General features: G+C 38.9%; 1 protein-coding gene across 3 annotated transcripts in view; it reads right to left on the reverse strand.

The window, feature by feature from the left end:
- The window catches only part of LOC141913178 (epidermal growth factor receptor kinase substrate 8-like), a 42,089-nt gene extending 23,650 nt beyond the window's left edge, over nt 1–18,439 (reverse strand). For 2 of the 3 annotated variants that reach the window (XM_074804644.1, XM_074804646.1), the window contains exons 1-9: nt 18,256–18,439; nt 17,717–17,806; nt 16,923–17,048; nt 12,294–12,328; nt 12,137–12,202; nt 9,718–9,845; nt 8,890–9,060; nt 1,378–1,433; nt 539–648 (exon numbers count right to left, since the gene is read on the reverse strand). In XM_074804644.1, the coding sequence (XP_074660745.1) occupies nt 539–648; nt 1,378–1,433; nt 8,890–9,060; nt 9,718–9,845; nt 12,137–12,202; nt 12,294–12,328; nt 16,923–17,048; nt 17,717–17,793 (769 nt within the window). In that variant the 5' untranslated portion in view covers nt 17,794–17,806; nt 18,256–18,439. The remainder of the gene's footprint in view (nt 1–538; nt 649–1,377; nt 1,434–8,889; nt 9,061–9,717; nt 9,846–12,136; nt 12,203–12,293; nt 12,329–16,922; nt 17,049–17,716; nt 17,807–18,255) is intronic. The other variant, XM_074804645.1, reaches the window with a different exon arrangement.
- Between the last annotated feature and the right edge of the window lie 6,876 nt (nt 18,440–25,315).

A 25,315-nucleotide genomic window follows, 5' to 3' on the forward strand; every position in this document is an offset into this window, starting at 1 on the left:
CATGGTCACTACGGATACACAGCTGTGTAACATCTCTTCCGATAAAACCGATTCATCAATAAAATGTTCGACTTGACGATTCAACAAGGGGGAAATTTGAGGAAATAATCATTAGGCGGGAGACTTGAAGCCGCGATCACGCAGAGACGACCCTGCCTACATAAATCCTGATTTGGCCCTGACCAAACCTGAATCAAATATAGCCCACGCTAAATTAGAGAAAGCATTCACGCGTAGATCACTCATTCTAAACCCTACTGTGGCTAGTGAGGTGAGTTACTTCCAGAATTTGACCTGGGCTGAAATTTGTCATGTGCCTAGGTCTCAAGTTTTTGGTCAGGCCAATAAGTTCAGCCCATGTTCTGGACCTATTTGGCACCGATGTGACCCATGCTTAATTTGGCCCAGGTCAAAAACGCTTGTTTGATCGCGGCTTTAGTGCGTAGAAAAATAACAAAGCATATGAGTTGTATAAATAAAGCAGAACGAAGGCTTTTCCTAATTAGCAGAAACACTTCGATTTTCGATTTCGACTTACCAGCAGCCATTGCATTGAAACTAGATATCCGATCGCGAACTCTTAGATCGCCGTTCGACGGCGGATGAGGGGCCGGATCTCTGGGCGGCGGGGGAATGTAACTGACGGCGCTGAAAATCAAACAATATGTCTATATATTCAACAACTGACACAACAACGTGTGACCGTCACAGACAGAGAGCGACAATGAGAGATGGCTTTAGTGAAATACCTATACACTCTCACTATATACACTTACACCGTTGTAATCTATAACAATGTAAACATATCGCGACCATGAACTGATTAATCTCTCGATAAAATTCATAAGCAAATATATATATATAGCATAGTGGCATCGAATATGTGTATAATATGCAAATTTTCTCCTGTCGAAATAGTCGACGGTATTTCGAGAAATTCTTAGCAGACGCCGCCACAACCTGAGTCGGAGCCAACCACCCCAACGTTATGATTTGGATGTTACAGAACTATGTTTGTGTTAAACATGGCTTCAGGGGAGCTAGTTGCATAGTAGCTAGTCACGGCTTGGACTTAAGGTCAATCTAAGACCAACCTAGTTCAATAGTCGATTTAACAACTTAAAACCAGTCTTAAGGTTTAGGACCACTTTTTGGCTTAATCATTTGTTTTGAATATAAAACAGTTGAACAGTCATAACTTCAAAACACTCTTAGTTTCACATATAAAACATGGCTCAACTCATATCAGATCGTATTTCATTTGAGAGATGATCATATAGATGGATATAGACAATCAGAAATCTTAATGCTTTTCAAAATTTGTAACATCGTTTTTTCACTGTGATACAACTTCTGATTTACCGTTATAAGACTTACCTTTGGGAAGTTGTGACTTGCTTTGATCTGTTTATTGCTTCTACAGCATCTTGAGCCTAAAAATACAAATACAAACAAAATCATGCGATTAGGAATGTAGTAATTCTATCTCATATGCATCAAGATGGCGCCGATTTTGATTTGTCATGTGATCCTGCTCGTTGTCAATGGTTGGTTAATGTGCGCCAGTGTTTCTTGTTTAATTACTTGTGACACAGCAATTGAAACAACATTCCTTACAGTACACAGTACGCCTGATGATGGCTAACAGTTGTTAGCCGAAACGTCGCTCCTCAAATACAATCATTCTGATATAGAATTTTTCAGTCTTGGCTTCGTTATTGTGGGATTTCTCTTGTTCCTTGAAACCAATGTAACAATTTCGCGAAAAAACGTTTCTATTAAGCAGTCGACAGTATTCCCTGTTCAGGAGCGATGCACCTAGTCATAGTCAGCACCGCACATAGTCATGAAACAAACGAGAAACATTTGCGTTTCATGTTCTATTTCATGCTGCCCATGTGTAAGCTTTACCCAATATCTTATTTCTGTCATTTATCGATACCAATTTGATCTCCTTTATTCAATAGTTCAAATGGCAACTAAGGCTACGGCAATGTGATAACGTTATAACATTACCGACACAGTTTGACGACAGTTCGAGGGCGAAGACAAAAATCGAGTTCGGAGTCAAACGTTTGACATCGATTCGATATGTACATGTCGGCGAAAGGGTGTGTACCCACATAGCACAGTCATTACTACATACTACAGCAGCTGCTGCTGCCACAGTTATAGACTAATATTATATATATATACATATATATATATATATATATATATATATATATATATATATATATATATATATATGTATTTATATATTTAAGTAAATGGTACCGTGAATCAATGACAAAATGTTTAGCGCTGAAAAGAAGCGTAGCTATATCGTATATATTCAATCAGTAGAAATGTAAGCGTGAAAAAAAAAGCATAAATTGAATGAGATTGACTTTGAATCGACCCCCTGATCCGTTCTCTTCCATCTCAGCTGAATGAGAGTGATCAGCGTTGGGTGAAAACGTACTCGGATGACCGACACGCCGTTGACCCCGCGTAAGAACGCCTCTTTTTATCGAGGACGAACTGGTTGGAAAGCGATCTACATAAACAGCCATAAATAAACCTAAATAGACGTGACGAACTAAAGCCCTTCGAAGCTCTCTACAATGAATTCATATAATTTATCGTATTGAATACGACGATTTAGCGAACCTAAGATTATATACCAAATTAGGGAATTCGAAATATTCAAATATAGCGGCTAAGCGAGGATGGGTTTTCTCCTGTGTTGCTAATGAATCTATCGGTAATTTCATGCTGGTTCATTTTTACTGTCCAAAAAGATCTGATGTACTACGCTCCAAAAAGCCTTGACTAGCGTTTTCCAAATGATGGCATCTTAAGTAAGGCTGCTGCTGAAGTTGTAAGGCTTTTGATACCCCGACCCCCCACGAAAAAATACTGAAACTCTTCCATGTAAGCGGTGGCTAACCCTCTTACACCTGTTGTCAAGAACACAGGCCTATAATACTTTAGAGCAATACTATCTAATGCTTTGGATAAGCTACTGGTACGCATTGAGAATCTAAGCATTATGCAGCGATAAGATGGGTGTGGTCAGAAAAACCTGCAGACTGATTAATCCTATTCTCAAATCAATAAGAGCCTAATGTCTATTCCATCTAGGTCTATATGACATGTACTGTTTCACAAATCTTTATTGCTATTACAGGGTGGTCACTTTCCGCCCATTTACAAATCCCCTTAGTTTTCCCTGAATTTTCCATGTGATTACGCAAATTCCCTGAGAGTGAATCAGAGAAATTTTTAGGTCAAAATATTACAATTCATCCATCTTTCATTGAATCTTGACTGATAAGAAACATGTGGTCAATTAGCAGTATCCAATTTCCCTGAGTTTTTAGGTTTTTGGTAAAATTTGTCGAATTCCATGAGTTTTCCCTGATTTTTTTCTAGATTTCTGATTTCTGAGTTTTCCAGGTCAGTGACCACCACCCTGTAGGTACCAGTAGCCAGCGTTGATTTTATGGGAATCTACCAGCTATCGTTCCATATGTTTTTATATGTTTTTACAAATTCATAGTGATACTTCATGTAGTTTGGTAGTGCGTAATTTGTTGAGACGTTGTTTTTTATCGGCATGTCAATTTCCTTTAATTGAATCAGGAAGTCGCTTGTCTACCAGGCACGTGAAAACCCACAAATATCAACCACTTTCTCTTTCTCTCTCCCTCTCTCTCTGTTCATGAATATATTCAAACAGTAAATAATGACTCGCAGATTATTACCAGTCTAAAGCCTATTAGTACACACGTTTCGGTTTGAATTACAACATGAAAACCAGTTCCATGATTCTGAGTCAGAATAAACGGATTAGAATTAATTTTTCTATTCATTCCATAAAAGTTGAAATTCTACCTCTAAAACAGTGACTCTTATTAAAGATTCAAATACCTCTTCAGGTTATAGGTCGCGGCTACATTACTGGAATCCTAATCTATGGATCCCAGTTAAGATTATACTACTAAAGAAAAAATTTCAATTCTTTCTCAATTTCGAGTAAAATCACAAACTGCGTTTACCAAACCGAGCGTCGATATGGAAATACCACACTCCTAAACCACGCCATAATGGCCACTTTCCACCCATTCACAAATTCCCAGAATTTTGCCCTGATTTTTTCATGTGATTTTACAACATTCCCCGAGAGTGAATCAGAGAAATTTCTAGGTTTAAAATGTTATGATTCATTCATTTTTCATTGAATCACGTATTGATAAAGAAACACATGGTCAATAGCATTATCCAAATTCCCAGAGTTTTCCAGATTTTTGGTAAAATCCGTCAAATTCCAGCAAGTTTTCCATGAATTTTTTCCTAGATTTTTATGATCCCACGCAAGTTTTCCAGGTCAGTGGCCACCGTATCCAAAATGAGTCAAATTTAAATTCTTTCTCAAGCGAAATCTAAAACCGCGCCTCGCTACCGAAACCCTATATTCCTCAACCACACGAATAAAATCGACGTAGTGCGAAAACAAACCTTTTTTCAACTAGTATCCATGTCATAAATTCCATTCACGCACGATTTTCAAGACGATATCAAATCATCGCGTCTAAACGACGGAGGAGTAATATCGTCGAGGAATCTCTGTAAATCTTGTATAGTGGTTTACGTAATCAAACCCTACTACTGTCGTCGTCAGGACAGAACCGTACTGACTGTAAGCCTGCTCTATTATAAAATGGTACACGCAATCGCTATACTATACTATACTAAACGTATATTTGCTGTATAACTGAATGTATTTAATTCACTGCGCAGCTGAACATATGTTTGATTTTTTTCCCTCCGATTCGATCAATGGCTTTCTTTCAAACCCGGAAGCCACAAAAGTCGCGCTCGCCGAGGAAAATTTATCGTTTTCGTCGATTTTATTTACGTAAGGAATGCGGGCGCCATAAATTTCGAAATTCATCATTTTTCCTCAAACGCTATAGTCTCGAAAATACCGCGCGCGACGCGGTAGAAATAAGATCGCGACGAAAATTACGAACTCGCGTAATTAACTTCCCGCTAACATTATAATCGATCGGATCGATATAGGCAGATGTCGCGCGCTGTAGTTAAATATATATACAAATCTGAAATATCGCCCCAGCCACCCCCCTCTCAAACACCCCATCCCCCACGAGTGTTTTAGCCCTGTAAATTAATCATTGTGTATCATTATAATTGATGCTTTTAAACGGGAAGAGGTTCCGGTAATTAAATATTGAAAGTTACTCCATGTGTTTATACATATATACAAATACCACTTTGTAGACCATATATTATTATCAGTATTCATGAACACAGTTATTGTGAGATAATGATTTATGGCAGAATGGCTTTGAATTATTGATACGCGTTTATCTATAACGAATATGCTGAAAACGAAATCTCGCAATCAAACGCTAAAATCTAAGAATTTGAAAAGTTTATTGAGATCGCAGCTGTTTTTTTTTTGAAAAGCAAGCCTGCAACCATCAGCTGAAACACTGCTCTTAACTCTGGACTAATACCCTGAAGTCCTAAAATGATTTGAAAAATTCCAACTCAGTGTGTTGCATAATGGCAATACTGCTAGTGCATCTACACTGTGGTGCGGTGTATTGTTTGTTACTGATATTTCACTATGTTTGACAAGTGCTGCCATCTTTCGATAGAGTTAAATTACACCAATTACCAATTACTAATTACACCAATACACAAAGTGTTGTACAAGCAAAGTCCCTCGCAGATTTATACGCCGCACTGCGGTGTTTACGCACTGAAAGGGTTAAACTTTCATTTCTTCTAAAAGAAAATTGAAACCGCAGCCGAATAACAACAGAAAAAAACGAATCATAAATTGACGAAAGCTTCGACCGCGCGACGCCGCGTTTAAACAATCGCTATGGAAACAAGCACTTCAACCGACGTCGGTGTATAGTAAATGAATTTCAAATACGCGTTAAAACATTTAACAGAGCTCACGAAATTACACGTATCGAATACGCACGCAAAACGATTGTTTACGGTCTTTTTATATGTCGATGATTGTTTCTTATTCTGTGGTACGTATAGCTTTCATACCGAACACCGAACGAGATGACGACCTGTTCGCAGGGTCAAAATCGGCCATTTCTTCTTATGTACCTAAAATTTGTATCATACCTATCCAATTTGGCCCGTGTCTAAAAAGAGAGCGCGTTCACGCGTAAACCACTTAACAAAGCGAAGTGAATCACTTACAAAACCAGTTACAATTCACATGCAAGAATTTGACCCGTGCTAAAATTTGGTTCGGATCTGGTCCAACATTTTGCGTCTGGCCTAATTAGGCACTAACCAAGAACGCTTGTGCGATTGCAGCTTACGCGGATATTTCTCTCCGTCCAAAAAAGATCTAATACTTGATCATTACGCAGTACTTTTCGGGATCGGCCTTCGAATAGAAAAAAAAACTCATCTTCAAGAACCTATTTACTTACATGCGCTATACAATATGCGCCATACAAGTTTTGAATGATGATGAATTTTGAGCTTACATTGGTATCTTTGTAGAGGACCCTTGATTACCTGGTGTATAGAATTAGTAATACGAGACAGAAAGTACGCGATAGGTTAACTCGTTTATTTGAAGTACGGGAGAGCTTTCTCTGTCGACGTATCTTACATAAACTAGTTAACCTATAAAGTATCAACCATCTTGTTTTACTAAGCTTTACAAATTGGGTACATGACATGGAAAAATGTGAATCAGGGTCATACCTCAGACTGTAGGAGCGCGTTGTTGAAATGTCTCGATAGCTATCTGATTAGACACTAACAATTAAGTACACGTTCATGTCTTACATGTTGAGTGTTGCCCAAGCGAGAATAAATCATTATTATAATATGTAATCCTTAACAATTTTGTTTACGCGAATTCATGCCAGAGGTTATATCATACATTATAGGTAGCATACCTGTGTGCGCACGTACGCTTCAACAAATATAAATATTTCAAATTCAAACAATAAAACAGCTCAACCCTTTCAGTGCGGACTTATTGGAGATTATTTGAAAATTCATAAAATTCCATCCCAGTGTTGAATAACCAGCATACTGCTTTAGTGCATCTACACTGTGGTGCGGTGCATTGCTAGTTACTACTACTTCACTACTTCATGTTAGACGGGTGCTGCCATCTTTCAATTCAGATAAAAACTAATGACTTATAACATCAATACACCACGATGCAGTGTACAAGCAAAGTCAAACTCTGATCTATACATCGCACCGAGGTGTAGACACACTGAAATGGTTATTAAATGATAAATCCATTGAATTCCTTCATTGATTTCAGTGTTGAATGTAATTTAGGAGTTAATTTAAAACCCTCAAACCCTTGGTACCACTCAGGCCATGTTTCAATAAGCAGATTCAACGTTTTCTTCGCCATATCATCTTTCAAGGAGTGGACCAACAGTTAACTGGGAAACGAAAAGTCTTGCTCAGGAAATGCCTACTTAAAGCACCCTCTATATTTAGAATTCTTAACCGATACTCTATCATTCGGTAAACTGCGCGGTTAAGTATTTAATTTCATCGTATTAATCATTAAATTAACGGCTGATATATTCGCCATATGGTTCTTATTACCACGCATAGGGACATTAATAACGTAGTGAGGCAATTAAGAAGTCTTTAATTATTACCGCCCTGCATAGCTATGACCACAGGTGCCTATGAAATAACAATAGGTAGGAAAATATAGACTGATAGTAATCTGTGTATTGACCGTAAACAGTATTTACAGGGGTATTCACAAGTGTGCCATCTACCCCTGTCCCCATCGAGGCGTATGTACTTTATAGCCGCATTCACACTACGTTATTCAGAACGGTCTAAATTTAGTCTGTGCCAATTTAGAACTGACAAAACCTTTCGCACAAGAAATCTCTTCTTAATTGGTTCATTCGATTTTCGAACGGACCAAAAGACTGATCCGGGTCGGTTCTATATTTTAGGACAGACTACTTCCAGGAATATGAACTTTGCTATAATTGCCTATCAATCACGGTGTTGTGTCTAGCTGGACCAGTGATTATGGCTCATTTTACAGATGCGTCTGAACACAAAGCCTTAATTTAGTCCGGTCTAAATTGGTCAGTTCTAAGTACAACCCCTAATTTGAACGGACTAACCAGTGATAGCGCTTATGGATTAATCAGCTCTATTGCGACTAAGCAATTGAAACGTTAAATGATTTCCCCGCAGTGACAAGTGGCCGATGACCAAGAGTCACTCAACGAATACAAAACAACCCGTAATTAGCCAATTACTCGATTCAACGCTTAAACTACCCGTCCATGCTGAGAGCAAAAACCAACGTGGCGCAGTCCCTAAACACTAGCTAGAGTTAACACTTTTAACTTCGCTACACGCGTATAGACGAATTCAGTCGTTGGGATCAGGCAAAAAATCATGCTCGTTCGTCCCTTTGCTTCACCGAGTAAGGAGTCTACTCTACATGTGTATACAAGCAGTACATACATTTGACTCTGCTGCGTTAGTCTATTGGAACTGAGCTACAACCTGACAGACTGGCCATTTACAAATCCAAAGTCTTCCCTAGTTTTTTTTCCACGTGTTTACCCAAAATTCCCCGAGTGAATCGGAGAAATTTCTAGGTATAAAATGTTATGATTCATTCATTTTTCATCGAATCACGTATTGATCAAGAAACACGCGGCCAATATCCGGATTCCCCAGAGTTTTGTAGGTTTGGGGCCGAATTTGTCAAATTCCCAGAGTTTTCCCTGATTTTTCTGATTTTCTGAGTTTTCCAGGTCAGTAGTAGTCACCCTGCCCGAGCGGTACCCGAGTATCGAGATGCTAGAAATGATCGCAGAGACTCACCGGCGCTACGACGCACTGGAATATGTGCATCTCGGTCGGAGTTCCCGAGCGTTTTTTCGTATCTTCCTGGACGGTTAAGACTAGTAAATTGTTGTAAATATCCTTTCGATCGCGATTGTAGATCGCCGTCGGATCTCGGACCAAGTTTATCGGAAACACTTCAATTTCGTCCTGCAACAACGACGAGAATATGATTAGAAAGAAACGAAGCAACACCAGTTATCCCACCAGATGGCTAACGAGCACTCAGTCCTATCATGTTTTAGGTAATGAATAACATTTCATCATTGATCGTACTTTACTGAATGAAATCTGCAAAAATTTGAACTTTTTGGTAACCTTGATATCTTTAAAAATCCAACAACCCTGATCCTCGCTTGCCATAAGTGGAATCCTCAATTGTCACAGTAAAATTGGACCAACTTCGGTTATCCGAGTTAGTCAGCTATAGTCGAACTAAGTGAAACCGAATGTCAGTTAGTCGGGACTATATTCCAGATGTAGTTTGGAAATCAACCACATTCAGTTATTAGTTCCGACCTCTAGTCGACTAGATACGAAAACTGAATTAGGCCTAGGCTGTTCCTCATTTTGGTTTAGACAGGACTGATATCAAAGCCTGGAGCCGGTTGCTCAAAAGTTGGTTAGACTTAACCAGTGGATAGTTGATATAGTGACCAAAAGCTGGTCGAAGTTAATCAGTGGATAGTTGACATAGCGAATATAAGAGTTCATTGTTACTATGGTACTAATCAACCGGTTATCTTTAACCAACTTTTGAGCAACTGCCGCCCCCGGGTGGTGCAACTGGCTACCGTTAATATTTACCCCGGTTTGTTTGTCGATGACGGCTAGATGACGCGGGGTGACGACCAGAACGCAACGCATCGTCCATATTCCGGTAGTACTGTCCATTAAACGAAGCTTACGTATTCCATCTTCCGGCGTTTGTAGACCTGAAACGAGAAACAACAAAACATCCAACATTATCGAAATCTTTGATGGCCTACGAGAATTTGTACATCCACAAGAAGGAGCTGACAGTGTTACTGTATGAGTAAATATGCCAAATTCGTGCGGTTTTAGAAATGATTGCCTTTCCACAAATAAAAAGTCGACAAAATTATGAAAAATCAAAAAATATCACCATAAAACAGAGAATCTTCTAGAATAAAGTTCACCAACTTGAGTATGAGCTTCCAAGTTTACCGTATCGAATAATAACCACAGATAACGAGATTACTGCATATGAAAAACATACACCACGTACTCGCACATCATTCGAGCTGGTTCCCCGTAGCGTGACTGACTGGTGTTTGAAACGCTGCGTAAAGCTGACCGGCGACAATACAGCTGATACCAAACATACTGATGACAATATTACGTTTAATAACCAAAAACCAAATTACAGCTGATTCAATATTCATCTAGACAATTCGTCGAGGGTTTTTGCAGCGTCTATTACTGATGTATAGTAGACACTTTATTACTCAGTATTGGTGAATTCAGTGAACCAGTTCAAGTTAAAGGATTTTGTTACAGTTAAACTTGGCCATCACATCGATGACTTATCCAAATAATGACTTACGAATGTGGAAATATGCTGAAAGATGGTGACGACTGAACCCTTACAGTGCTGACATTCCCGAAAGTGCTGGGGATGATTTGAAAAAGTCCATCCCAGTTCATCGATTAACGGGCATAGGCATACTGCTTTAGTGCATCTACACCACAGTGCGGTGTATCGTTAGTTACTAATGTTTCACTGTGTTTGACAGGTGCTGCCATCTTTTAATACAGATAACAACTAATATTCTATCATGTTACTACACATTGTAGACGCACTGAAAGGGTTAACAAGTAATGTGTCAACTTCCCGATGACGACGTCTTTGAAGACAACTTTAAGACTGACAGTTGACTCCACTAAAAGTAAGGATCGTTCGGACTGCAAACATTTGTGTGGCTCGATTGCAAAATCTAAGGCGCACGCGTACAGGGTGGCGGTTCAGAAAATGATCTTAACTCAACTGGATATTGGAGCGACGATGGGTCGTCATCGCATGATCTTAAGTGGGGAAAATATAGGCGACATTTCAAGGCTATCGACCCCCCCCACCCCCTTTGGTTGCAAGCGTACACGCAATCATATACATTTCATATAACGTCGATAATGAAAGAGAAACTTTTTTCTAATATAACATAACATTTGATACATTCAGAAAATACTCTCATTCTCCTCGCACGGAATTGAATCGTACATTGCATCTCGATCTACAGCAGACACTTAACTGCTCTTTTACGCAGTAATTACGAAACCTAACGGTATTCATTATTAGTCCCGACTTACACGAACTACCAGGACGACAATAATAAACTATAAATACGTAATTGCATTATCGACGTATAAACACGAAATAGCTTTTTGCCGGCTCTTCTCTCACTAATATCAGATTGAAATATGGAACTTCACGTAGATAACGCCGCGGAGAGCAATAGCGATACATAATACATAATCATCGTTTCTCTCGTTTCAACGTCACGCGGATATTTCGATATAGAATATACGCGGTATCGGATATACGCGTGCGAACCGGTGGTCGGGAATATACAGCTGGGTCGTTCGCACCGTCGCTGGTCCGTTCTAATGCGGGCCCACGTCCGGGATGGAACCATCTAGAACGGACCAAATCGATAGCCGCGATCACGCGAGCATTTCTGGCCCGGGCCAAATAAGGAACAACTGTTTACACGGGTGCCAAATGGGCCCCAGTGTGAATTGCAACTGGTTTCGGAAATGATTCTCTTCGCTTTGAGCATTGTTTAGTATCGAGTGAGTGGTTTACGTGTGAACGCGCTCGCTGATTAGGTACGGGTCAAATTTGGCTCAGGCCTGACCCGGGCCAAATCATCCGTGTGATCGCGGGTAATGCTGCATTTTCATACAATTGTTCCGAGTTATCAGTTATCACTGGTCCAGCTAGACGCAACACTGTGATTGACAGGCACAATGTCTCCATGAGAAATGGTACGTTCTAAAATCTTCAGGGCTGGTTCAAGGGCAGATGGTTAAGTCCTCGTTAATTTGAATACTGAATCTAGCAATTTATTGACATGCAGGATCCAGTTCCACAGTCACGAGTAAGAGTTAACTCCGAGTTAAAATTATTTAGTTGATTTTCAATGAGCGAACTCCTGAGTCAAATCTTAACTCACAACTGTGGAACTGGGTCCAGCAATTTACAAACCTTGTTTACTTCCGACGGTGAACGTGGCCAAATGGTCGGCTTCATACGTCGGGCCTTCAGCAGTAGCTGAATATAAAGTCAAAAAATATATAGTTAGACCAAAAGAATTTAAAAATCCTCGATATAATCGCACGGGAGTAATTCGTCAGTAAGTTACCTTGATAAGCATTGATCGGCTTTCCGTAATCCTCCCTGAAAATGAAATTCAAAAATGCCTTTAATTATTGATAGAATATTATATTCAACATGCAATTTAGAATTCGAGAAAGGTATAGGTGATGATTCGGAGAGGATATATAGGGTGCTCGGTTTCACAATCATGATCTCAAGAGATTGACTTCTCAGAGCAAAATTTAACTGAAATTTAGCAAAATATTTTTTACCCTCGGGCATGTTGCACAGCCAATGCCTAAATTCAAGACCACGACCAGTCTAAGCTCATTTCGGTATCATAAATCTAACAATTTAAGCCTAGTCTAAGTGCATCTAATAATCTAATCTAATAGGTTCATCTAATCTAATAGGTTCTGTGAGCCAAAACAAACTTGAGACCAGTCTAAGCTCATTTTGGTTCAGCGGCCAATCCAACACACTTGAGACCAGCTTAAGCTCACTTCGATTCTATAACCAATCCATCAAACTTAAAACCAGTGTGAGCTCATCTTGGTTCTATAGCCAATCCAACAAACTCGAGACCAGTCAGAGCTCATTTCAGTGAACCATTCTATTATATATAGGCCAGTCTTAGAATTCAAGAGCGCTATGAACTGAGGCCTAGACTGTGCAACCAGCCTCGGGAACAACAAATCCGCAAATCAAGGAAAATGTTAATTTCATACATTCTATAAGCCTGTAAATATCAAATAACAATCTTCGAAATGATAATTTGAGGCGATATTCATTTCGACCGTTCAGTTTTAGCTATCGGGGCCGAGTATCGCGTTTTTGATTTGAAGCCAAGAAAAATTCCACTAAGTCAACAGCGAGCATTCTAACAAGCTTTTAACGACTATAAAGCATTTTGAAATACAATTCGTTCCGCGCCGAAGGATTCGTTATTATCGCACGTTATTCAATTCTAAAAAAATTCAAAACCGCAAATATGGGTTGGTCATACGTAAAGTCCGCGCGATTAAACGCCAGTAGAACCACTTTTTCGCCACTTTTTTTTTCGTTCGACTATTTCAGTTCTTTTATTATCATTATCAAACGCGAGATCGACTGTGAGAAACAATTTTTCAGAAACGAGAAAAAAAGTACGAAGAAAAACATTCGAATTCTTGACACCTAGAAGCGTACGACAATAGCCGCGTTTGATATGTCTACGACAGCACAAAATAAACACTCGATTATTCACAGACTTTGCAAGTAGGTATAGACGCATAACTCTGCGGAGTTGTTGTGTGTGTGGGTGATTTTAAAAAATCGACACCACCACCGCCCGCCCAACCGAGGAAAGAAATCGAATTCGATATAGAATCAATGTAACGCGAATTTATGGTAAATATTACGATCAACAAAGTTTCGTCGAATTAAAACGGGCCGAAACTCAGTACAATCTATACACGTCTGGCTGGTTATTGTGGTATATATCTCAAGACGTAGAAGGCTGCGTACTTTGATCCAGTACTTATCGACTGAATACGTTTATCATCGGGAGTTACGTATATTTTTCATCGCGTTTCTAAAAACCATGCGCATTAAGAAAAAGCGGGACTTGAACAGAGTTTGCGTGGTCCACAGCAACACCCCCCCCCCCACATGATCTAAAAGGGAAGTGAATCGATCTCAATTAGTGCGGAGCTGATTACTAATCGAAGCACTTATTTCTAACTCTAACTAGAAAGAAAAAACAAAACAAAAATCTGTTTAGGTGAACTGAACACATATTTATGTATTTGTTGGTTGCCTGAGACAAGTGATTAATTCAATTGAAAAAAAAACCCACCGTAGAATTATAACTAATTAAGGAATTTTATGTTTCGACTCAAATGCTATGAGTTTTGAGTAGCATTTGAGTCAGAACATCGAAATCCTTAATTAGTTTTACTGCGCGTTGTCGGTTTTTCCTAAATCTTCTATTCTATTCTCTAAAACAAGCCAAACTAGATCATAAAGCGTTCGTGAATCATCGATAAACAGGTTTTAAACGACTACTCCGTTTAAAAAAGCGCCAATTTCTAAAGTAGAAAACTCATTAAAAAACATCTACATAGCGATCAGCAGAAATGAAACTATAGCGCTGGAACCCATATTACGAAACTACTTAACGACGCCGATGAATCTGAGGCCTTTTTCGATTGCGCTCCTCCCCGGAAGAGGAATTAAGCCCTATCTACAACAGGGTTCATAGTAGCAAGGCCGAGGCCAGAGTGAGCATTTTTAAGTACTTTTTTATGAATAAAGTAAGTAAATATAAAGTCACAAATGACACTTTTCTTATCATTTGACATGGCGACTCTTGTCCTAATCCGCTACATAAATCATTAAAGCCCAAAGTCAATTCAAAGTCTAAAGGCATCAATATTGGCATATTATTGTACTTAAAATAATTTTGCATACCAAAAGTCAAAATTAAGCAGTTTTAAAGGGCCTTACTGAATTCTATCAAAAGTAGCAATGAGACTTGCTTTGAACCCTGTAATATCTCTTTTGATCGCCACATTTTGAAGTCTCTACCAGTTATTCCGTTTCAGTCATGGCAGAATATTTTGTTTTCTGCAAAAGCGCAATCGAAAAGGGCTTAAGCGGTTGCGTAAAATGGGTGCCGCAGCTTGTCGCACAAACCGTGGTTCCGGTATCATCCCGTGATACATCAATGAAGTAGGACTGTACACGGACATATTGTAATCACTGAAATATATAGATGATCATACACGGTCCCTGACTGATCAGTCGTTCCTGGATAAAACGAGTTTTCAAACGAGAAAATTTGCAAATTTCGAGGAAGTGTCTATATCACTGTTGTATCTTAATCACAGTAGACTCCTCCTAAATCAGTATTGTTTATCTCAGTAAACCATTAGTTCGCTGATTTTGTAAGCAGATTTTTATCCTTTACACGAACTAAACTCTGTTTCTTATTTGGGAACCACCTAATCAGGTACAAAATATCCTGGTTTCAACTGTAATAATAATAATAATAATAATTAGTGCTTATATAGCGCCTTTCCAAAGAATGCTCAAAGCGCTGTCAATCAATTATTACCCAGCTTCTGTAACCAATCCAGTACATTCTGTACCGATTTAGGCGTAGTTAACTGGACAACTCTTCAAACTAGACAAAGAAATTTGTAATTGCCAATTTCTCAAAAACGAAGGAGTCTTATGCATTACGCTCTTAAATTAAAGGAGTTTCAAGCACAAAAGCAGATACTAGATCCTCCATCATAAGTATCCGATCGTGTCGAGGTCCACATACCCCTAAACTACGAGATACCCGTGGAGTTTAACCTGGCATCCAAAAGAGAATCGTCTTTCACCTCGGATCGCTGCAACTAATGATATAAAGTTACCCATCTCTCCCGGGCCAAAAAGAGCCCACGGATTTCAGAGAAGACCCATCTTCGCTTCCTTCAAAACCCTCGAACCGGATAAATTCATTTCCGAATATTCAATCCACATCGACCGAGGAACAGCCGGTTGTTAAACCGACGAATTTGCAAAAATATTTCTAAAATCAATCGACGTCATCGTACTTAGCGCTCCCAATATTAGACCATTTAAAAAACCGATCATTTTAAGAGCGTGACTATCTAATCAAATAGGTCACCGTCTAGGTGTGCCTACACCTTATCATAAATAACGCACACAAACAATCACCAACTAAACATTTATACTGGTTTCACAGTATTCTAAATCGGGTCACATATCAATGTAATGATTCTCACAACGCTAGTATTCATATCCACACTTTCGAAAACTTTTACGACGCAGCAGGCCAATTAAATTTCAGGCATGCGTACGCGACATCGGATGAGTATAATCCCGATAAATTCAAGCCATTCTAGAATTATTGCGGCCATGCTATTAATGATTTCAGGTCACGGCATTTAATGTACCGGTATTCACTTGGGAGAAATTCTGAAAAGAAAATCAAGGTCTTGACGTAGTTCATGGGCAGAATAAAGATCATTCCAGAATGGTGGAATATAATAGTCTTTAAAATCGGTTTTTCCGAATTATATAGCGATAAATTGAAAGACTCATATTATAGAGAATATGAATCTCTGAATTCTGAGCACGATATCACATAAGTTTGAAGCATCAAATACGTTTTTGGAAGATGGACTCTGCAGCATGGACCTACGTCATTACTAAAATATTCTGTTCAAAGCATAATCATCATATCCAATCTCACAATTTTGTGTGTCGTTTTTTTACAGAGTGGCCACTTTCCACCCATAATACAAATCGCTGAGATTTCCTTGATTTCTCCATGAGATTAGACAAAATTTCTAGGTTTAAAATGTCACAATTAAATCATTTTTCATTGAATCACTTATTGATGAATCTGAATTCCCTGAGATTTCCAGGTTATTGGTAAGATTTATCAAATTTCCTGAGTTTCCCCAAATTTTTTTTCTAGATTTTTTTGAATTCGCCAATTTTTCCAGGTTAGTGACCACCCTGTTTTATCAATTTGTGCATTAATTTCAAATAAATCCTGGAGAATAGGTTAATACTGTGTAACTTGTTTCGATTGATTTTGATTTTTCAGGGTAGCAGCAGCAGCAGCTGCAGCATGAGGGAGATCGAAGGGTACAGAAGAGAGAGATAGTACTACCGGCGCGACGATGGACACGCAGCGCTGTCCGAATAGCTGGAAATCCGTCGTTCGCTGTCCTTAAAACGTCTCAACGCACCGCCGTGGTCGGACGAATGTCGTACGTGACCTTGAAAGTCCATCGATCTTTTCGAAAAAATTAAAGTTAGCGCAAAATGTAAATGACAGATGAAGAGTAACTGTGACTTCTACTCTCGGTAGCGTCGGGATCGTTGCTGGCCTTGAAATTCAACGACGGCAGTGGCAGCATTTGCTGCGGGTAATAAAACTATTGCAGCCCGGTTCATTGCCTAACAGAGGCAGTGAACTGACCTGGATTTATTACATCGTTATAATCGTCTATATCGCTAAGTACTTCGATCATGATCTGTCACTCAGCTATTTGTTACTTGGTATAAATACAGAAGATTTGATGCCAGTTCTATTTTCCAATAGATGGGTTGAAAGGTCCAGATTTTTCTGGCTACATATGGTCCTGAAGATGATGTATTCTATCTTAGTAGATGAGAAGGTGGGGTGTACCTCGGAGAAGCCAAATGGTTTTTCCAAGGGCGTACTGAACTGAAAACCAATAGATGGATTGAAAGATCTAGATGTTCTGGCTACATATGGTACTGGAGATGATGTAATCATTCTTAATTCAACAAAATTTGGTTACACTAGGATCTTAGAGCGACAGACACCACTGTGTGGATACAACCGCTTCAAAGGACGGGCGAACCCCCCTCATATTATGAACTGGTCAGATCCTACAAAACGATTCTGTTCGTTGCGTTGAAATGATTAGTACCTACCTGCGATCGGTCCAGTCTCCGTATCCATTCATGTTGCCGTTTGGATGTAGTATTCCGTTAACTGGCATCGTTGACATTATTGCCTTTTATCTATCGAAAAGGAAAGTGAAAGGTTAGAGAACTATAGTAACAACCCTTAAATCAGAACTGCAATAAATAGAACTGAACTGCAGTCCGGTTACTGACAAAATTTCAGTCCATTTACTGACTAAACAGTAGTCCGGTTACTGACTAAACCATAGTCAGTCCGTTAACTGATAAAACTGCAGTCCAGTTACTGACGAAATAGCAGCCCAGTTACTAATTGAACAGCAGAGTCCGGTTACTGACTAAACCACAGACACAGTCCACTTACTGACATACAGCAGTCTGGTAACTGAGTAAACCAAATAGCAAATACAGACTAGTCTAACCCAGTAACTAAACACTACTACTGACGACTATCATTAATCGACAGTCGCGGCGTTACACCCGTCCTTACAGCAGTAAGACAATAAAACGAAATTGTATTGTATTGTATTTAAGGCTGTTAAACTTACCCGGTATTTAACTTGTTTAAACGATTCACCAAACCAAACAACAATTAATAATCACTTAGAAACTTAATCCGATAATCGTTTTCAACTGTCGGCACCGATATTCGTGTCGTGACACGGCATCTGAGCGCGTTATTTCACCTGCTTTAAACTGGGTTTGGTATCCTAACTGTCAAAAGTTGTTTACTGCAGTGTTTCGGTTACCGAAAACCTGGTGGAGATGGCAGCACTAGACGGAACTTGAACCTCGCTTGCCGCAGTATGGAATACCGGACTTCGCAGCGGACCCGTTGACACAAATTAAATTCAATTTTTACTTTATTTACCGATCTCCACCGCATTAGCTCCGAAACAAGTCATCATGATTTTGATACTGTATTGTATTTTTGTTTTCCTTCTTATCTCTGTTAGGCCTATATGTTTATATCATCTGTTATCTGTTCTTTTCCTTTGTTCTAGTTAAGAACCTAGTTATTCTAGGTAGGAATGTTAGCATTGTAGAGGATCCATAATTTTTCCGAACTGTTCCGATCCCCGGCTTTCGACATGGCCAGAAAATTTACTATAGGTCGCCGCCTAAAGACTGGATAAAACTGCAAGCATTTACAGAAAATTTCTCGGCAAACTATTTCGAATTCAGAAATTAGAATATATCTAAAGAAAAGATTTTCTTTCCGAAAAATATTTTTTGTTTTCGATGCAAAGATCTTGGTACTGTTGTCAGGATGTTCTAATCATGGTGAATAATAAGGTTTTAGTTGTATCATAGTTAGGATGGAAAATTTCCAGCTATTTTTGTCTCCGGTTCGGGCGTTTTTCCGATGAAGGTCAAGCCAACCTCAAATCAAATTGTGAAGTGTGATTTGTTTCGGTCCGCGTTAATTTCCGTGGCCAGTGATTTGTTTAGCGGAGGACAAGAGAATTCCTGATCATCATACATAAATACTGTGGCGACGCGGCTGCACAGTTTGATGTAAGCAGCATTTTCAAACAACTCAATACGCTTAGTTTGTTATTGATGTTAATGAAGAAACCAGGAACGTACCGGTGCAAACTGGCTGTAAGAATGTTTCGATTTTTTTTCAGTCTATCAAACAAGTCCTGGAATATAATATATAAATTACGCCCTGGGGCCGGTTGTATAGTCACGGCTTAGACTTCAGACCAAAGACCAACTTGGTTCTATAGCCAATCTAATAACTTAAGACCAGTCTTAGAATTTAAGACCACTTTTGGACTTGAGTCACGACTGTGCAACTGGCCCCAGGTCTTTAGAACTCAGAGAGCAGTAGATTGACAACATTAATAATGGGGCGAAACCCAAATTTGATGATATAACAGTTTATTCTGACAATTTCGAAGATTTGACTCAACTTCAATATCGGACAAACGTAAAAAGAAATGAATAGATTGATAGATCGTCGACTGCGGTTTTGCTCATTAACTCTGAAATTACTGAGATTAATATCAGTCTGACAGTCGGACTAACAACATTTGTTAGTCCAGACGGGAGTCTTTCATCTCTCGCTCAGGCGTCGCTGTACCCGATCGCGCACGCAAGTCATGTCAACCGCGAATCAATCTACTCGAACCGTCGCCTCGTTATCGCTAAAACGACATGTCTTTCTCGCGGGGCTGGAGCGTGTCAATTCAACTTTCTCACATCGGATAAAACGAAGATCAATTGTCGACGGTCCACTGATAAAAAGAATAGGTATTCTTCTTCTTCGTCATGATCGTCATTAGACGGGCCAAACCGTTATTTCGTCCGATCACGCAAACCACATTCATTTTCATTGTAAATAGTCGTGTTCATTTCTACTCGATATTGGACGCTTTTGCCCCTGATTTCAAGGATAAAAACACTGTAGAAAAATTCTAATGAGAGCAATTATTCAGTAGGTAAATGCAATGTTAATTATTCAGTAGATAAATGCAATGTTTTCATAGGTTTCATTCATCAGTGGGATGTAAAGGTACGAAAAGTTATAGTTCATTTGTGATAGATTTGTTCAAAAATTGATGACCTAAGAGCACAAAATCAACCATCTGAAACATACGTAAACCCACGTGTATCTGTACTATGAATAATAGAGTTGGCCAATGAGCTACACGTGTTGAAACAATATTTCACAGAGATTCTAATGAGCTCTAGGGAAATATTCAAACTCATTCTAGCTGCTCGCCAGGGGTAGGGTACTACTGATATTTACTGCCTGCAAGCTTTTCTATTCTTTTTTATATCTGTCAAATGAACTATTGCATGCACATTCTAACTCTATACAGGGAGGTATATCTTGTTACGACCTCTTCAATACACAGCGATTGTCAAAATTCGAATGATTTCTGCCACCCCTAAAAAATTGCGTATAAATATATTCCACTATTCACTATTCAGTTAACGTTATCGTCTAGTTTCATGGTGAAAATGAAAATGTAAAAAAATTGCTGGATTCCAAATAAAACTAGACCAATAAAACTAGTCCACTTGACCAGTGCTAACACAGCTCGTATCTCGTAACAGTACAGTCCAGTGTGATATGAAACCAGTGTGCAACATTGTCCAACTTACGTCCTTTGTATTGATAAAGAGATTCATAAATTCATTATTTTTATTCGATGGTGTTATCTCATCGCCGTTACTATACGTACCTATGATGTATACGGTGCGGTTTTCGGACTCGCATTTGCATGAAAAGGAAGTGAAAAGGACTAAAAAAGAAAAATCTATGATTTCGCAGAAGTGAATTGATAAAAAGAGATTCATGAATATTCATTTAACGAATTCGTCACGCGAGGCTTATGAATTGCATACGGCGTCCGTGAATATGAAAGAAAAATGAATTTCTGTAAAGCTATGATAGAATCGAAAATCGGCACGGATAGCAGTTCATATTCACAAGGCGCTCAAAAGATCAGTCGTCGACGAGAGATATTCAAATCGAACGTCGAAATAAGAGCGAATTCAATCTAGAAAACATATAATCGAAAACCTAACACGATCGAAGAGCTGTTGCAAAAAATTCTAATCCGAAATTCAACGACGCCGGCCGCAGACAATGATCGATTATATTTCCTCGCAGATGGATCGATTCGCTACAAATCAGAGGATTATCCGAGATGTATAAAGCGGCTCTGAAACCACCCACTGAAAAACTATTTCTGTAATCCCGCCGAAAATAAATCAGAGTTATTCTACGAAAATGTTTCCATAAACAACGAATTTCGAGCGCGTGAAAATTTATAGTTATGTGTTCGACGTGGTAGATTGTGGCCGCTGTTCGAAATGCGTTTGTCTTAGCAGACGGATTTATGCGTTACGTGCACGAAAGTCAGATGCGACTTCGAGAAAAAAACCTGAAAAACTTTACCGTCAGTTTCATAGATCGGGAGCCAGTTCTAATCTACGGCTCTGAGTTTGAAAAGGGAACTGATTTTTAACTCAGAGATAGCTCTAACTCACAATAGTGGAACCGGTAGATTTGACTCTTAAGGTAACTCATTGTAAATGAACTAATCTTAACTCAGAGTTAACTCTAACTCATCATAACTGCGGATCCAATTGACCAACACTTGAGATACTAAAAACTGATCAAGCGACGCCTGGCGTCGCGATCAAAGGCATCGAGACGGAGAACGACGATACGTCTGTCCGTCTTTACCGACACCGACGCTCTGCGTAGAAAAAAAGAAATCGCGCTTTTTTATCCGGGCGAACGAAGAAGAAATATTCGGATGTCGATTCGTCATTTTCTAACGTCACAGGCGTGACGTGTTCGGACGCGCCGAGAGCGAACGCAAATTGACGTGTAATTGACAAGTTGCGGCCGGCTAACAAAAACACAAGCGAGCTTTGTAAATTCAGTGGATTATCTCAAACGTTCGTTTATCCCGAGAACGAACTGAAACTAATAACAAAGCGGTCGTTTTTCTCGTCTAATCACGCGTCGGTTGAGAAGTCTCGTCTAGCGCGGAGGAGACGGAGACTCGTACATCTGACATAAGTCGTAGTGTGATAAACGCAGAATTTACTTACCGCCACAGAGACCGTATATCATACCAGGGCCAGAGGAGATAACTGGACCTGTAGAAAAAAGAGGTAAGTTTTATTTCTCAAAATCAATAGTAACATATTTTCTTCTTATAAAACAAAATTATGTATTCAATAGTCTTAATGATGCGTAGCATGTAAGATACATGGAATGGCCACTGGAGAAGCCTGATGGCTTGACTCAACAGAGGTCCCGTACCAATACGTATTAATAACAATAAACGGTACAGGGATCTTATCTATTATTATAAATAGATAGGATAATGATGATAATCAATGATAAGGATTAATTACCATAGATATTGATGATAGTAGATTATTTCGCAATTGTAATTTATTTGTCATCATGATTCATTTGACTACCGGTTGACTTCGCAAAAGTGAAGGGATTTTCCGGAGGAATGACTTATTGAATATCCTAGGGCCGGTTGCATAGACATGGCTTAGAATTAAGACCAGTCTAAGACCAACTTACTTCTATAGCCAATCTAACAACCTAAGACCAGTCTTAAGATCAAAGGTCACTTTTGGACTTAAGTCACGACTGTGCAACTGGGCCCTGGTTATGATACAAATAAATCAATCAACAAATAAATGGATAAACGGATAATGATAAACTGGATGTTTTCTGTATGAATAAAGTAATGTAATAGCTATTTAAGTTTATACTCTATTTTTAACGCGTTCATACGGCCTCGTGCGATACGGACGGCATAAAGATTGTATTCAAACAAATTATCGCTTTCTATCAATAATATTTACGAAAACCGCCATCGTTGGCAAATAAACTGAACATTGAAAAACTATCAAAACATCAAAACAGACAAATCAATCGAATATGCAAAAGAAATACGTGAAATTCCACACGCCGAGGATATATCAATGCATCGGGACTTATAGATCTTTCGAGATACTTTTGATAACAAGTTGATACATTTCTTATTTCAACATCTGACAGAAAGGTTTAACTCTTAAATCGGTTCAATTTCTTCGTTAATTCAGTTCATCTTAAATCGATTTAGACCTTAATCAATTTTGTGAAACAGGGCCCGGTTTCAGTTCAAGCTTAAGACGGGTAAAATTTGAATTGTAGTCCTCATTGAAAGCACGAAGTAACCAATGGTAATTACACCAAAAATTTGAATTTAACTTTTTCGTGAAATTGGGCCCTGGTGATATTTCTTAAATTTGGTCGATCTATTATTTCCAAAACCGGAATCATCATAAAACTAGTATAAGAATTTATCGACGTGATATTGCAAACACGTTAGGTTATAGAGTAAACATTACGAAGCTAGCCTCGGAAAACCCGGTATATAAAATACAGTTCTAATTGCTTCGCAATGTTGATTCTTCTAATTTGTTTCTTGTCACACTGAATGTATTATTGAGGTTGACAGGTCATTAATTTCGCTAGCATCGGGTAAGATATAAGTTCGCCGGCGGAAATCTAGTTGTCCGCCGATTATTACGTTCCTCCGCTAGACAAAAAAACCACCGAGGTTTCCATGACGAGAAATCGTTTCGTTTCCCAATGGACACGACGTAACTGTCTAGTTCAATTGGAGAAAAAAGAACACAATATGAAGAAAATACTACTTATATATTTACGTTTTGACTGAATTCTATAAGCCATTTTTAAAACAAAGAGAGTAGTGACGTTTAGACTCAAATCTATAAGCTATTTTCAAAACACTAAGAGAGTAGTGACCTAAAAATTCAATTCTACGAGCCATTTTCAAAACTAAGAGAGTAGTGTCGTTTAGACTCAATTCTTAAGCCATTTTCAAAACTAAGAGAGTAGTGTCGTTTCGTTTCGTTTCAATGCTATGAGCTATTTCCAAAACTGACAAAAAAAAACTGAAGCGAAATGGCCCGGCGAAATGGCTCATATGGTTGAGTCGAAAAGTCATATACAACCCGTACTTTTTTATCTTCATGTTGTGGGCTTTTCATCAGATTTGTTTGACATTTACATTGCATAATCTCGATATGTTTACTCGGCAAAATGGTTCCGCGCTCTCATCCGAAAAGGTCGACCAACTCTCTGAGCGAAGATGCCGTCGCAAAGAAGAGATTATTTTACGACCTACGGTGAATCTGGATACGTGACGAAATAAACGTCTGGTTATTTGCCGGTCGCTAATCCAGAGTTAGATTAACGGAGGTAGCCGTTTACCGACGGTCCATTGGATCGGCAGGAACGTGACAACCTTGGCGGTCGGTTAAACAGAAATGTGGCGTCAACTGTTTTGTCTCGGATGTCAATCTATTATTCATCAAGTGTTCAAGTGTTTCCCTCCTGCGAAACCAACAAACCTGTCGGGAACAAAACGGGAATTTATGGTTTTCGAAATCGGAGATCAAAATTTCGGAAGGTCGAATTTAGAGAATTTTTTCTTTTAATTGAAATACATGATTGGGAACTTGACTCCAGTTCGGGTAAACAATCTACTATCCAGCTTCAACTGGTGTTCACTCACTGCAGCAGGGCTGTTTTTCATGTTGACTACATAGTTTAATCAAGATTGCCAAGAACTAAAAAAGGGACTAAGATCTTTTATAATCTGTTTAGTTTATGAAGTGCATTTTTAAAACTTTTTTTAAGACTTTCACCGAGTTAACCAAGTTCATAATCGATTCTCTCTTCATGGCTCTTGATTTATGAAACACAATTCTTGCAATGATTTTGTTTTTTTATATGAAATTATTGTCCTTGATAAAACGCATTCGGATATAAACGCAAATACAGTATTACCCACTGACTCAAATTATTATCATTTGTTTCTTCTGAACTATAAACAAATAATATATTTTGTTGTTACACTGGGTACATTGATCTTCATGAATTCTTTTCAATCATATTTCAGATCGCAGGTTCGGAACATATCAGCACAGCGCAACGCAACTCCATAAAATGCGCCGATTAAGTTAATTCCGACAATTTTTGTTTTGCGCGAAGCGTACGTAAACGTAACGCGGCATAATCCCCCAAAACAGAGGTCTCTATAA

This window comes from Tubulanus polymorphus, chromosome 11 (assembly GCF_964204645.1).
Source record: "Tubulanus polymorphus chromosome 11, tnTubPoly1.2, whole genome shotgun sequence".
Taxonomy (NCBI): domain Eukaryota; kingdom Metazoa; phylum Nemertea; class Palaeonemertea; order Tubulaniformes; family Tubulanidae; genus Tubulanus; species Tubulanus polymorphus.